The sequence below is a fragment of the Mesoplodon bidens genome (genome assembly GCF_964165515.1).
Source record: "Mesoplodon bidens genome assembly, chromosome: 2".
Lineage (NCBI taxonomy): Eukaryota > Metazoa > Chordata > Mammalia > Artiodactyla > Ziphiidae > Mesoplodon > Mesoplodon bidens.
The window spans coordinates 63,483,920-63,499,410 of record NC_138177.1 but is presented as its reverse complement, the minus strand read 5'-3'; the positions used below and the strand labels follow the sequence as shown (position 1 = coordinate 63,499,410).

The following is a 15,491-nucleotide window of genomic DNA, read 5'->3' as shown; positions in this document are numbered from 1 at the left end:
AAGTGAAGTGCTCTCAAACGTTATTAATTGAACTGTGCACTCCTAGTCTTCACACCCCTTTGTGGTATAAATGAAACTGAGTTTTTAAAGGGGTGATATTGGCTTTGGAACTTTCTCCTTCTGTTTGGGTTGAAGCAGTATCATATCTTGTTTATTCAACCTGAAAAGAACTTGAAAATGAGATTTCTTTGGTTGATTCATGTTTTTTTCTCAATGTACTTTCTACTTGACCAATTTCACCAATTTGAACTTAATTTAACTGAACTTTTCAGTTCTTGCTTTCTGTTTTTTTTTGTCTTTGAGATGATACTGTTTATCAGTTAGTTATGACCTGGTTGTAAATTGTTTCATGGAAAAGTCTACTTAAATTCACTAACTAAATAAGCATTTATGGTGGTTTGAACATGTGTGCAGGAGGATGTAGAAAATCTGCTAACACACATCATTACTGATTTTGGTTTTAATGTTTTTTCATCTGTGTGTGTATTTATTTTGTTTTGCTAGGTGTTTGATCTTGTTTTGTAGATAACGTTTGGAAGAATTTGATAATGTATGATAGTGATTTGTAGTTGTCAAAAAATAAAAAGATGCGTTTGATCTGTGTCAGAATGGAATCTAGGGTAGGAAATATCTGCCTTAACAGCTACCATTGAATACCTGAAAATTATCCATTGCAAGTTCACTGTGTGACTGTACTATTTATTTTATCTTTAAAAAAGATATTAACAAACTGACTGAAGATAAGAAAGAGGGCCTCAGGCAACTTGCATTGACATTTCAACATTTCATGAGAGAAGAAATACAGGATGCTTCTCAGCTGCCACCTTCCTTTGACATTTTTGAAGCCTTTGCAAAAGTAAGTGTTAACTTTGGTATCTTTGCTAATGCCATAAGTCAGCCCTTTACTCCTTATTTCGTTGTTGATCTGTGAAAATCCAGGACCCTTCATGCCTTTATCAGTCCCCTGCTTTACTGAGTAGAGAATGGGAGAATGTATTGCTTACATTGAAAAGGTATTATTTTTTCTGCTTTATCAGTATTCTTACTAATGGCCCAAGTATGTTCATTGTCAGCTCTCAAAGCACACCCTCAAAAGAGTGTGCTTTCTTTTCTCAAAAGAAAGTAACATATTCCATTATTTTTTATGAATGGACTTAAGTTTGCTATTGAGTCCATTTAGTTTTGTGGTGGTTGTTTCAGCAATGGAACCTTCCTTGAAGTGAAAGAGATCATTGGAATCCATTTCTTGATTAAGTGAATTTTAAATAATATGAAAATATAATCATTTCTGATTTTAAAATAATTGCCCAAATTGCCAAAACATTTGTTCAAATGTTTTAAGTCATGAAAATCTTAGATTAGGGATAGAAAATGGGTATAATTTAATATTTCATTGTGGTCTCTTGGTAATGGGTACCTGAGTGCTCTTTTTGGAAGTGATTCTGAGGGTTTGTTTGAGTCCAGAGAGAAAGAATGCACTGATTAATTCTTTTTCTTTTTTAATTTATATGTTCATTTATTTATTTTTGGCTATGTTGGGTCTTCGTTGCTGTGCGCGGCTTTCTCTAGTTGCAGCAAGCGGGGGCTACTCTTTGTTGTGGTATGTGGGCTTCTCACTGCAGTGGCTTCTCGTTGCGGAGCACGGGCTCTAGGTGTGTGGGCTTCAGTAGTTGTGGCTTACGGGCTCTAGATCGCTGGCTCAGTAGTTGTGGCGCACGGGCTTAGTTGCTCCGCAGCATGTGGGATCTTCCCAGACCAGGGCTCGGACCCGTGTCCCCTGCACTGGCAGGCAGATTCTTAACCAGTGCGCTACCAGGGAAGTCCCTGATTGATTCTTGATATCTACCCTGGGATAGGGACAAAGGAACCAGTATATCTTTTGTTATTATCATGTGTTTGCCGTCCTTACTTTCTCATATTGTGTGTTTGGCTTTGTTTAAGTATTGATCATATTTTTAATAATAAGTAAAATTTTACATTTGAGGGTGATTTTGAAAATTTTACAATTTATATGCACACATCCAATGATATATTTATCTTGTGAATATTTTTAAAGTATGTTTTATAATCTGCTTATTTTCTAAGAATTTAAATGTGATTAGTGTGATTGCTACAGATTTATTCTTGTTTTTCCCAAATGTAGTTTTATTCTTTAGGGTATGCTCTTACGATTTTCTGATAATATCATCTTAGCATTACATTCTGGTTTGTCTATTAATTAAAATTGATATCAAAATGTAAGTGTTGTTTATAATGCATCTGAGAAGTTTCTCATGTTTATTTCATATGCTTCTGAAAATTACAACCTATAGTAATGCTGTGTATACAGTGCACACAAGCTCTTTTGATGTTACATGCTATACAACGTAACACCTACTGAAAGATAAAAAATATACCTTATGATGACTGTAACTTCATTTCTAGTGTTTCCTATTGTTGAAAAATGTTCAAGTGCTAATTACTGGAGTTATTAGTGTTCATAATAACTACTTAAAAATACTTTCATTGCTTAACGTAAATTGTAAATTACTATCTTCTTTCTCTTGTTTCTTTTAAGATAATTTTAATCTCATGTATCTTACAATGAACTTTTCTCTGTGCTGTGTAGGGGGAAATTCTGTCAATATGATTAAGCAGACAAAGTTTTCATAATGTGCTTTCCTTCTCCCCACATACTTATATTTGTTATTGCTACAAAAGTAAAATGTATACATTTTTGTAGTGCATGGGGGAATTGGACTCAGAGCTGTGATTTCTGCCTTAAAATATAGGTTAATAATCAGAGGAAAGCAGCATTAACCTATGGCTCCTGTACTTCCTTGTAAAAGTTTTGTTTATATTTTATAGACTGTAGTTATTTTTCTGCTTATACATTTGTCCTTAAAAGAGAAAACTCTCCTTCTTCTCCCCTCCTCCTCCCCTCCTCCTCCCCTCCTCCTCCTCCCCTCCCCCTCCTTGTCCTTCATTTTTTTAAAGACTAGAATAGTCTTAAATTAAGCTAATCAGTGTCCTGCAAAGCTTAGGGATGAGCTTATAACTTTGCAAGTGTGTGATGACGCCAATCATGACAAATGCATTGGAAGTGGGTGGAGAATGATGGACAGGGAATTTTATCCCTACCTACTGCCCCCACCCCATCTTACTGGCATGGAATTAATCAAAGAGAAGAAATGGGCACTTCAGAGAGTGCTGCTTTCTTTTGCTGCTCCTACATGTGTAGTCTGTCAGGAGTGGTTCTATGCTGACCTGCCTTTCTCACCTTAAGGAACTAACTTTTTAATTTACGCTTCAAAGAAAGCTGGTTTCACCTGGCCTCCAAAAGAAAAGCCTGTTTTATGTTTTGCTTTTCCTCCCACTCACTTATGTTCATGCAGGTTCTGTGCAGGTATTAGACACGCGAAGCTTGTGTTTTGGCTTCTCTAATTGTCATTTAAGACAAGAGGAATTCTGAGAGCTTTTCCAGATTTGTTTCTATCTTAAGTTTTTTGAATCTTTGATTATGGACTTTTCCAAACACACACAAAAGTAGAGAGACTATTCTAATGAACCCTCATGTTTCCATCACTTGGTTTCAATAATTTTCAGACTTGTTTTATATCTGATAGATGTCGCACAGATGTTCTTTTCCTTTATTTGGATTTCCAAACATTCCTTACAATTGCTCTTTTGCTGTCAGGCCTCTTGGCCTCCTGAGAGAGGTGTCTGTTAGTGAATTCCCTGATCAAATTATGCAAGTTTTGTTTTGTTTTGTTTTTCTTTTTGTTTGCCGCACTCTTGTCCAGGGTTATCAAAATATATGGTTAATTCTAACTCTGAAAATTATCTACCAAGGCAAAGAACCTCAGCAAATCAAAAGTTTTACTTGGGGATATGCATATATTTATCAAACTTGTACTGCCTGGAAAGGAAAGGGGTTGGTGGAGGATGAGAAAGTTCTTAATCCTGAGAGCAAATTTCTTCTCTGCTGAGCTGATAGCTTTTTCTCGTAGAAGACCGTGACGAATTCCTCAAAAGTTAGCAATTTATATTTTGAACACTCTGGGGTTTTCTGTTGAAAAATAGTGTATATTTCCTGTTGGACTAGGTTCTTAGTGCCTCTTGTGCTTCTGTTGCTCAGGACTTGGTTTTGCTTGGAAAATGTCCCCCCGTCCCCCTTCACTACTCCGAACACATTATTGTGTAGTCTTTTTTCCAGCTATATTTCCAAGTGTTCCTTTTTTCTCCACTTCCTGGTTACCAGTATTAGCCTCCCACTCCCCATCCCCACATTCACACACACACACACACAGCAACTGGCAGTTGGGATTTAGAGATAGTACTTTGCTGTATGAAATATCCTGTTGACTTCTGAACTTATTGCCTGGTTGTAAAAATTAAGTAGGAAGGAGAAATTTTTCTAGGGGAGGATATCAAGGAGGACTTCACATAGGAAGCAGAAATTAATGGCATGAATTTCAGAAGAGAAGATGCTGTTGGGAAACAATTATAGAGAATGGTCTAGAAATACTTGTGGGGAGCAGGGCGGGTACTGACTCCTCTAACCCCTGGGTAAGAAAAATATATTGACTTCCTATGGAGAAGATTTGAAAAGGCAGTTGTTACCAGTGGAATACATGTTTCAGTTATATTTAGTGATTACAAAAAGAGTTTGAATGAAAGCGTGATGCTTAGAATGTTTGTTTTGCTTTAGGTAGTAAGAGAAAATTAGAATCTCTAGAATTTCTACAGCTGGGGAGCTGCAGAGTGATGATCTGGTTGGATGGAAACGTGGGAGTGATTTGCTTGAAGCTTTATTTGCATACGTTTGTTTTTTTTTTTAACTTAGATTGTATCTTACTTGGGGGTGTGGCTGAATGGAAATAAAAGCGTAAGGTATGAGGAAAGTGGTGGTTCGCCACTGACAGTAATGAAGGTGGCCAAAGGGTGGGAGATGTACTGGGGATACTTGTTAGTGAGCACAGTGGAGGCGTGTGACTCTTTGTATATTCATCAAAAATAGAGGCCAGACTCATCTCTGCTGGCTCTTTTTCAGATTGTTTTGAGAAGGGATTCAGATTGTTTCGAGAAGGGAAGATGTATGTTTCCATCTCCACAGGCCCCTCCTCCTTCCCACTCCCCAACTTTTTTTCCTTCCACTTCTATTTTGAAATAAGATTTCTGGTTAGATTTCAAAATGGATTTATCTTGGCAAGACAACTCCTATGGTTCAATCTGTTGATAGAGTTTGAAACATTTGCTACAAATATAGAGAATGTATGTACAGATAATGATGCCTGTAAACTTTAAAAGGTGAGAAAATTACAGTTAGAGGGCAAATTTAAATGGGAGGTTGAACAGTAGTATGATGGCTAAGTTGCTTTTTCAGACCAGTAAGTGAAATTCTGTCAACCTCAATTTCCTCATCTGTAAATGGGAATAATAATAATAATATTTACAGATTAAAGTGAGGAGTAACTCTAAAGTACTTAGAGTGTCTGACACGTTATTAATTTCTACTACTGCTGTGCCTATTTCCCATATTTATTTGTATTCTAGTATAAAACTTCAGTGTTGTATGTCTCCCTGTGTTGTCATGTAGCCAAGAGTGTAATCTGCAACTGATTGTAAACCAGAGTCTCAGATGGTTGTGCTTATACTTGTGCCCAGTGCTGGTATCCCATGCCCATGCCGAGAATTACCCATCTTGTTGAGAAAAAAATTTTGCAGGCAGAAAACAGTACCTTTCCCCTAGTAACTGGCTTGGTTTCAGCCCATAGCTATTGTGGACAGAAATTGTTTACTATGTCCTCCATTCATCGCAACTCCATGATTTCGGAGTAGTTCCTTGGGATTTCATGTAGGAAATATAAAAGCAAGCTTACTATGATGAATGAAATGTTTCTCACACATGAAGCTTAAAAGGATGAAATTAAATTATAAGGGTTTTGTTGTCATGTCATAGTCCACTGAAATAACATGGAATGTCTCTATTCCATCCCCCCAAACATACACTGGTAATTATTGGTAACGGTTATTCTAAATCTAATGTCAGTAGATTTAGTTCTGAGCTTATTTTCTATGCATAGCGTATATTTTTTAGCGATCACTGTGCAGAGTTCTAGAACAATATACTTATTTTTTTTTCTGGACTTAAAACTTCCTTTTCTAAAAATGCATTTGGTAGACTGATTAGAATGTGATAAGCTCTGAACAAAATAATAGAAAATGGACTAGTTGCATAAAATGTTTCAAAACCAGACACTAAATTGGAAGCAACAAGAATAAAAGTGAACTTCCTGACCACAAAACAGATGTCATTGTTAGTGCTGCCAGACCTCTGCAAAGTACTTTTTAACTCGATAATATTATATAACTGCAACAGAATTTTTTGATTAGAAATTTCACATCTGTTTGAGAAGATGTTCTCTCTTTTTTTCTTTTAAACAAAATAATAATTTTCCTAGTAGAGTGTTGTTTTTGCTCTTTAGGGCACATCTGTGACCTCCAGAGCTTGCCTTCTGAACTCTAATTTTTAATGCTATTAGGGGGAGCTGGTTTTGCAGTATACACTGTGGTTGTATAGATTTGAAAGTGAGAATTTTAGGTGCTTTTTGTACTATGATACTTAAAGTTTACATTCAGTTTCATTCTGAGTAAATTCTTTTTCACTGGGGGAGAATTTTTGTTTATTGGAGAAACAGTGGAGAATGGGTTAAAATGAGAATCTGCTAATTCATAGGATGAAAATAAATAGTAATTTAATATTTTTGATTGAGATATGTTAGAAATAAGACACAAATGATAGTATATTTAAGATTGTACTTGCATTTGCCTGCTATGTGCCATTAGAGTGTTAATAAATAGTCTATGTGATATTCTGCCATAGCCTCATAATTTTAGTAAAGTATATAAGTCATCATGGAGGAAACAATTACTAAGTAAACCCTTATTGGGTATTTTTACTTGCCAAAGAATGGTGTACCTCAGTAAAAGGCAAGAACAAATTTGTTTATGATATATTCATTTTTTTAATCTTAAATTTTTCATTTAGTTAGCCCTCTCATTCTGGATGTACTGGTGCTTTATTACTTCAGTGTTGCTGTTAGGCTAATTTGTGGGACAGATATTACCACTATTGTTTTGAAAGGTTGGGAGTGTGTGTGTTTGCCACTTGGAGGTTTCAAGTTCATATAGGACCAAATTTTAGAGCCTTTTTGTTGATCAGCTTAGTTGAATTTCACTACCGTAGCATGCTATAAAGTAGTAAAGAAAGCAATCTTCTGAATTAGTAAAGTGACAAATTGTCTAATTACAAAGCTTATATGAAATGGCAGTATGATAACTTTGACTGCATTACTAAATGATCCCTGTGACTGATCAGATGTGCCTGGATTCTATTAAGGAAAAATATGCCATTAAATATTTAATACTAAAAGCAAGGAGACATACCAGGATTGCTAACCTCCAATCACCAGGGTGCATGTATCTCTACATTTGGAGGTAGTTGCTAGTTGAGACATCTCTCTCGTCTGCTCACAACAGTTGCTAGAAGACTTCATTATTGGGATTATACTTTTCTTCTGGTTTTAAGTAAAGCAGGCAAACAGCCAGCATTCTTAGCTGCATGCACATCCTGGCATTCTAATTATGAAAAGCTGATGCATTTATGATTTATTTATTTATTTTTTACAATAGATTGAATCTCTGAGGAGATTCAAGAGACAGTTATTCTCAGAAATGTTCTTCCAAGTAAAGTGACATTTGTAGGACACTTGAGATTTCAAAACAAAACAATTCATGTATTTTTAATGATGATATTTATCTATTATGTTCTTCATTATTAAGCATTCAGTTACTATTTCTGTTCCTTTATGTACAAATAACCTATGATGAGTTGGTGTCTGTTTATCATAGTTAAGGACCAGATGCCAACTAACATCTGAAGTTCAGAAGGCAGTAAATTCTTAATCAGCATTTTTACTTACATGTGTGTTGGTCAAGGTTGATTATGTACATAAGGCTAATGCTTTGATTAAAACTATTAATGGATAAACGTGTTGGCCAAGCCTTGTTGCCTTATTTATTTGAGTGTATAACTTGCCATTAATTCATATAGAGGTAATATTTTAAAAATGACAGTATGTCATTATGAAATGGTAGAGGTTACTTTCATTGCTTTGGCCTTCCCTTTAGTGACAAAAACCTTTATTAGAGTACTATGTCTCCCTACTAGAGTATGACTTTCTTAGAGCTAGGAATTAGATTTTATTTATTTTGAATCCCTAGAAATCTTCATTGTATATAGTAGGTGTTTAATTGTTGACTGAGTTAAATAATGTATGAAAACTGTACCTTTTCTGTTTTATGGCGTATTCTTTGTTAAATATTTTTTAAAATTATTACATTACTGTAAATATACAACACTAGGTAAAAAGGAATCTTTATTATGGTAAAATTCAAGAAGTTCAGTTGATAGCTCAGAATCACAGAAGCTGTTATTATCATAAATTCTTCAGGGAATAATGAATCATTATATTAATTATTCCAGAGTTCAGCAAACCTTTTCTGTAAAAGCCCACATGTTTTACACTTTGTAAGCCAAGAAGCAAAAATGAATTATTACTGGCGATTTGTAATGCACGCTGAGAGGGTTACTTATGGTCTCCACGGCAACTCCTTAACTCTTCCGTTATAGTTGAAAGCATCCATGGATAATATATAAGTGAACGGGCATGGGTGTCTTCCAATAAAACTGTTTACAGACACAGAACATTGATATTCATATAATTTTTACTTGTACCCAAATATTCCTCTTTTTATTTTCCCCCCACCTTTTAAAAATGTAAGAAAACATTCTGAGCTTGCAGGCTGTGCAGAAACAGGTGGTAGATCAGATTTGGTCCATGGGCCATTGCTTGCCAACCCTTAAATTATTTTTTGTAAGCCAAAAGATTTTTTTGTACACAGTAGGAGACAGCACGTGTTATCAAGAACTTCTCTAATTAAAAGAAAAAGATAGGAAATATTTTATTTGTTACCTTCTAACAAGCCACTGGTTCTCCAATGACATTTGTAAGCATAGTATGTATACAATAATTGTTTTTTGAATTTATTATTTTTTATCCTCAAAACATTTGATTCAATGAATTTAAAATGTTTCAATTCAGTAATATAGTAGAAGAGATGTAGTATTTCACTAAGGATTAGGAAGAAATAAAATTCTTAAATAGAAAAATTGTGTACTTTACTAATGTCTTACATACTTAAACTATCATTCTTGGTCTTTTGTTTTTCTTTTCTTTAACTACAGATGTTATAGTTTGTTACTTTGCCTTGAAAAGAAGTGTAAATACACATTTTTCTTTTTTTAAAAAAAATTATTTGTTTATTTATTTTTGGCTGTGTTGGGTCTTTGTTGCTGCACGCAGGCTTTCTCTAGTTGCGGCGAGTGAGGGCTACTCTTCGTTGTGGTGTGTGGGCTTGTCATTGTGGTGGCTTCTCTTGTTGTGGAGCACGGGCTCTAGGCGTGTGGACTTCAGTAGTTGTGGCACGCAGGCTCAGTAGTTGTGGCTCGCGGGCTCTAGAGCGCCAGCTCAGTAGCTATGGAGCACAGGCTTAGTTGCTCCACAGCATGTGGGATCTTCCTGGACCAGGGATCGAACCCGTGTCCCCTGCATTGACAGGTGGTTTCTTAACCCCTGCATCACCAGGGAAGCCCCAAGACACATTTTCCTAGTAGAATTATTTTGGCTGTGTAACTCGGGTTCAGAAATTTTTTGTTTGAGTCTTCAGATCTTTTTCTTAGATAATGGATATTGCCTTCAGATTTTACTTTGTGATTTGACTATTTCTGTTATGAATGAGAAGGACCTCTCATGGGAGGAAAAAAAAGGTTTTAGGGGTATAATACTAATAGTAATGAAAAATTGTGATAAACTGCTCTGTTAACATTTTTCGAAACAGAGTGATAGTTTTGATGGCAGAAATCAGACATTGCTATATAATGAAGAAAACAAGGTGGTATATTATAAAGGTAAGCAGGTAAGTTTCGGGATGGCTTCTCTAAGTCAGGTGAAAACAATGTGGCCTGATCAAGAGAGAAAATAGCCCAACTACTATCTGAAAGGGTCAATTTTCATTAAATTTTGCTTCAGTACCTAGTGTTACGTATTTAAGGAGACATATTTAGATAAATGTTCTTCGTAAAGTATGACGAAGGAAGGACAGAAAGCCCTGTCATATTGGGCAAGCTGACTATAGCTCAGTATCTGGAAGAGCTTTGTCATTAGAGTGGTCCAAGGATGTATCAGGCTGCCCTGGCATAGCTTGGAGCTTCCTGTCCCTGGAAGTGTTTCATTCCAGATTAGAAGCACATTTCAGGATGAGTTATCTCCATGAATAAGGTAAGGCTTGATGATATGTAAAGTGCTCTGTGTTTGTCGTATTCATGGTGCATAATGGAAGAATGTAGTATATCTTTCCCCTTTCCCCATCTTCTCTATCCAAGTCCAGCTTATTTCTTTCTTTTTTTTTTTTTTTTTTACCGGTACGCGGGCCTCTCACTGTTGTGGCCTCTCCCATTGCAGAGCACAGGCTCCAGATGCACAGGCTCAGCGGCCATGGCTCATGGGCCCAGCCGCTCCGCGGCATGTGGGATCTTCCCGGACCGGGGCACGAACCCGCATCCCCTGCACCGGCAGGCGGACTCTCAACCACTGCGCCACCAGGGAAGCCCCAGCTTATTTCTTTGATGAAATCCACCTGACTAGGATTGATCCTTCCCTGTTGTAAAATCAGTAGCCACTGGTATTTTCTACGCCAATCATTTGGCAATGGTGAATATTCTCTCTTTTAATTAGCTATATGTCTTCATTTCCTACATTCCCAGTTAGATTGTAAACTTTGTGAGAATAGGAGTCATGTTACCCAATTCCTTCCTTAAGCATAGTACAACCATACAATTTTAGGCCTGAAAAGATCACAGAAACTATCCAGTTCCGTAGTCTCCCCACTGCCTTCCCTCTCCCTCTTTCCATGATGCATCAGTTTTGGCTCAGAGAACGTTAATAAAATAGTCACCCAATGACAGGATGGATGCTAAAATTTAGGTCTTTTGAGCTCAAATGCTCTTTCTCCTAGTTGATGCCTAAGTGCTCAAGAATTATTTTCTAAGTTGAAGTAAAAATGTGATAGAGCAAACAGAACTTAACGTTACAAACAACTTATCAACAATATCTATTCCTTATATATTTTTCTAGCTTTATTGAGATGTAATTGACATATAACATTGTATAAGTTTAATATGTGCAGTGTGTTGATTTGATACACTTACATATTGCAGAATGATTCTGACTGTAGGGTTAGGTAACACCTCCATCACGTCACATAATTACCAAATTTTTTTGTGTGTGTGGTGAGAACATTTAAGATCTACTCATGTAGCAGTTTTTAAATATGATACAGTATTATCAGCTGTAATCACTGTGCTATCCAGTAGATTCCCAGAATTTATTCGTCTTATAGCTGGAAGTATGTACACTTGGTCCATCTCCCCATTTCCTGGCACCACCCCTCTCTATTCCTTATATTGAAGGCTATCAGTATACAGCCAGAAAATTAAGACTAAGTTACACCATAGGATTACTCTTAACAGCATTGGAAGCTAGATTAGATTGTCTTTATAATGATGAGTTTCAGTCTCAGGGACTCTGTATGGCTATGTTTAAATGATGGTGACTTTCCAGCCATCTGGATACATTCCCTTCAGATAACTCTGTTATAAACGGAACTGCTTTATTACATACTTGACAGTATGTGGATTTGTTTTGTATTCCTCATTTTTTTGTCCCATATTTACCAGGAAGCCAGTGGGTATTTAGACACTGGTCTTTGTCTTACATTAACAGATCAAGGGATAATTGAGGATTTATCACAAGATGCCTAGTGCTGCACTCACCCAATTTTATTTTTTATTTTATTGTTTTTACTCTACAAAGTACTTTAACAAATATAATCACATTTATTACTTACAACAACCTTCTGAGTTATTGTTATTATTCCTTTTGCAGATGATGGAATGCTTAAGGTCACATTATTTTTAAATAAAGGAACCAGAGCTTTAACTTGACTATCATGATTTTAGATTTTCTCCATCCCACCATACTGCATTCTGTGTTATGTTAGTTTTATGTTAAAGCTCTAATTATGAACTATTGTAAACCTTAGGAGCAAAACCAGAGTGAAAGAAATGAGAATATGTATGATAAGATTTCTATCACTAATACTAAAGCACTACTATAGGCAAAGCTTTAAGTGATTTAATTAGGATTCCTTCTGTTCTCATACAGGTGGTGCATCATGTCTTACATGTCTCTGCTTCATATATTCAAATCTAAAAAGGGCTGGCAGGGAGGGTCGGGGGAGGGTGGGTTTTTCATATCAAATATTTCTGAGCTGATGCTGCCACAACTCTATGTGAAAATAAAGATGATTGAAATGGAATTTGCATGGAGTTAAGCTAACTTTTGCAACCTAGATTCCACAACCTTGAAGTACTGAATATTAAAACATTAATTATTCAAGAGCCTTCAGCTTGGTTCTATCTTGTTTTCAAGTCGTTATTGGATGTGTTTTTTTCCCTGTAATTCTATAAATGTTTGCATTTATGGATGAAACCATTTTATAATGCAAAAGAATATATATGCAATATAGAAAAAAATCCTCTTTGGCTTCTTTGGCACCTATTTTTTCTGTGACTGGTATTTATTTGCCCTTAAGATTTATACCTGACATTAATAACACAGACAAATAATTTAGAAATACTGTTTTTGAACAAATACGTATCAAGTAAAAGCATTGAAACTATGTGGGACCAAATTTGGCAATTGTGGGAGCTATTTCAAGTTATAATTAACATTTTTTTTGTGTTTTTTTTTTTTTGTTTTTTGCGTTATGCAGGCCTCTCACTGTTGTGGCCTCTCCCGTTGCGGAGCACAGGCTCTGGACGCGCAGGCTCAGCGGCCATGGCTCACGGGCCCAGCCGCTCCACGGCTTGTGGGATCTTCCCGTACTGGGGCATGAACCCGCGTCCCCTGCATCGGCAGGCGGACTCTCAACCACTGCGCCATCACTGCTTGTTTTTGTTTTGATGCTATAGGAAAAGATTTATCAAGGCACTATTTATGCAAAGCTCTTTCATCAGGATCAGTTGAATTAGGAACAGGATTAAAAATACACTTCACAGCACTTTCTTTCCTACCGTCCTCCCCCATCATGGATGGCAGTGTTTTATTGAAATACAGGGCAAACTCAGCATCTGAAGAGGCCCATGTGACTTGCTGGTTGATGTCCTGGGCCCTGTTTCATCCTTTTTTTTCCCCTAATATTTATTTTGCTGCACTGGGTCTTTGTTGCGTCATGTGTGATCTTTTAGTTGTGGCATGCGTGGTCTTTTAGTTATAGCATGTGGAGTCTAGTTCCCTGACCATGGATCGAACCCGGGCCCCCTGCGTTGGGAGCACGGAGTCTTAGCCACTGGACCACCAGGGAAGTCCCCCTGTTTCATCCTTCACAGCCGTTCATGGGCTCTTGGTGTTTCAAGTTTAGAGCGAAAGTTGGTAAGGTATGTTGTTTTGGTGCCTCAGAAGTCTTTTGTAATAGCAGATGACTGTGGGTTTTCTTGTTTTCCATTTGTCCAAGAGTCCATAGAACAGTACCCACTTAAACCTCAAGTATGCAGATCTTAAGGTGTGATATTGTCCAAATTTTAGAAATCTTTTAATTGCCTTCTGTGGCATGACCTGCCACTGATTCTCCTTCTACGTCTCATACCATTTTTTAAAAAAAATTATCTTTCACTAGTTCTCTTTTTACCTGTTGAATGACAGGCATTCCACTGCCATGGCCTGACTTGCTGAGCGAGCCTTGCCGTTTCCTCTGAGATCCAATCCCATATTTTCTACTTAATAAAAATCTTCATTTGCATGATCTGTTTTAACTTCAGATTCATCCAATACTTAAACTCTTGTCTTATCCTCATTAGGATGTGCTGCTTCTCCATCTTTTCCATCTTTTTTCATAGCATGGCAGTCTCCTGAGTCAGCCACACCAGAAGCGTCAGGGATGCCTCTGAATATTCCCTCTCTCTTGCCTTCTGTTTGCCCTGATTATGCTGCTTTTGGAATATCTCTTAACTCTGTTCTTTTCGTTTTATATATTTTTTGCCTCTGGCCTAGTTAAGTCTTTTTATCTTGCCTACTTGGCTCTAACTAATCTTTTTGCCTCTCTTTCCCTGGATCTCAACCCATTTTTAATACTGCCTTCAGAAATATATATATATATATATATATATATATATATATATATATAATTTTTTAAAAAATTAATTATTAATTTTGGCTGCTTTGGTTCTTCGTTGCTGTGCGTGGCTTTCTCTAGTTGCGGTGAGTGGGGGCTACTCTTTATTGTGGTGAGCGGGCTTCTCATTGTGGTGGCTTCTCTTGTTGCAGAGCATGGGCTCTAGGCACGCGGGCTCAGTAGTTGTGGCTCACAGGCTCTAGAGCGCAGGCTCAGTAGTTGTGGCGCTCGGGCTTAGTTGCTCCACGGCATGTGGGATCTTCCCAGACCAGGGCTCGAACCCATGTCCCCTGTATTGGCAGGTGGATTCTTAACCACTGCGCCACCAGGGAAGCCGTAGAAATATATTTTTAAAATACCAATCTGATCATTTGTATCCCCTTTAAATGTTGATTTCCTACTGCCTGTTGTATAAAATCAGGGTTTTAAAATATAGCATTTGAGGACTCTGCAGGCCTCTTCCCATGCTGCTTTCCTGGAACTGGATGACTGCTTGGATAGGCTGTAACTTGAGGGGTTTAACCATTTTCTTAGCACCTTGCACAGTAACCAGCAAGTTGCAGGGATTCAGTCAATGCATGCTTTCGCTCTTTTACATTGTTGCATTGTCACCTGCATTTTGCTTTTCTGCCTTCACATTACTGCATCGTTAGTGTGTTTCTTCACACTTCCAAAGCTTGATGATATCTGAAGCATTGTTGCTATGACAGTAGCAAACAAAGGTAGGCAGGACAAGTAAGTCCTCTGGATACGGAATTAGTTTTGACAGGCTAAGGTATTTTTGAGCCAGTTTGTAAAGCTGCCCGTGTATATGAGAATACACAAGGAGAGGTTGTCAAAGCCAGTGTGACAAATCAGCAAAGCCTGGTTATGGCTGCTGGTGCTGTGTGTGTGTGTGTGTGTGTGTGTAAATGTGTAAGCAAGGAGGTGGAAATCATTGTGTTCCTTTGGATCCTAAGGTAGTGTGCTTCCATCTCGAAGTCATTCTGATTTGATAGAGGAAGTGTAGCTTTGAATACAAATTATCAGCAGTAGTTGAGTGGGCTTCTGCTTTGTCAACATTGCTGGGTTTTATAATTAGAGAATTGCAGGGATGTGATCAGATTTTGGAATTCCATTCCTGGAAGATATCTATGTGTTTGCTAATGGTTGTCAGG

The 15,491-nt window shown here is 37.1% G+C and overlaps 1 protein-coding gene across 2 annotated transcripts in view; it reads left to right on the top strand.

Moving 5' to 3' along the window:
• SMYD3 (SET and MYND domain containing 3) overlaps positions 1 to 15,491 on the top strand; it is a 754,146-nt gene that overhangs the window by 212,295 nt on the left and 526,360 nt on the right. For both annotated transcript variants that reach the window (XM_081224651.1, XM_081224650.1), the window contains exon 5: positions 720 to 856. In XM_081224651.1, the coding sequence (XP_081080777.1) occupies positions 720 to 856 (137 nt within the window). The remainder of the gene's footprint in view (positions 1 to 719; positions 857 to 15,491) is intronic.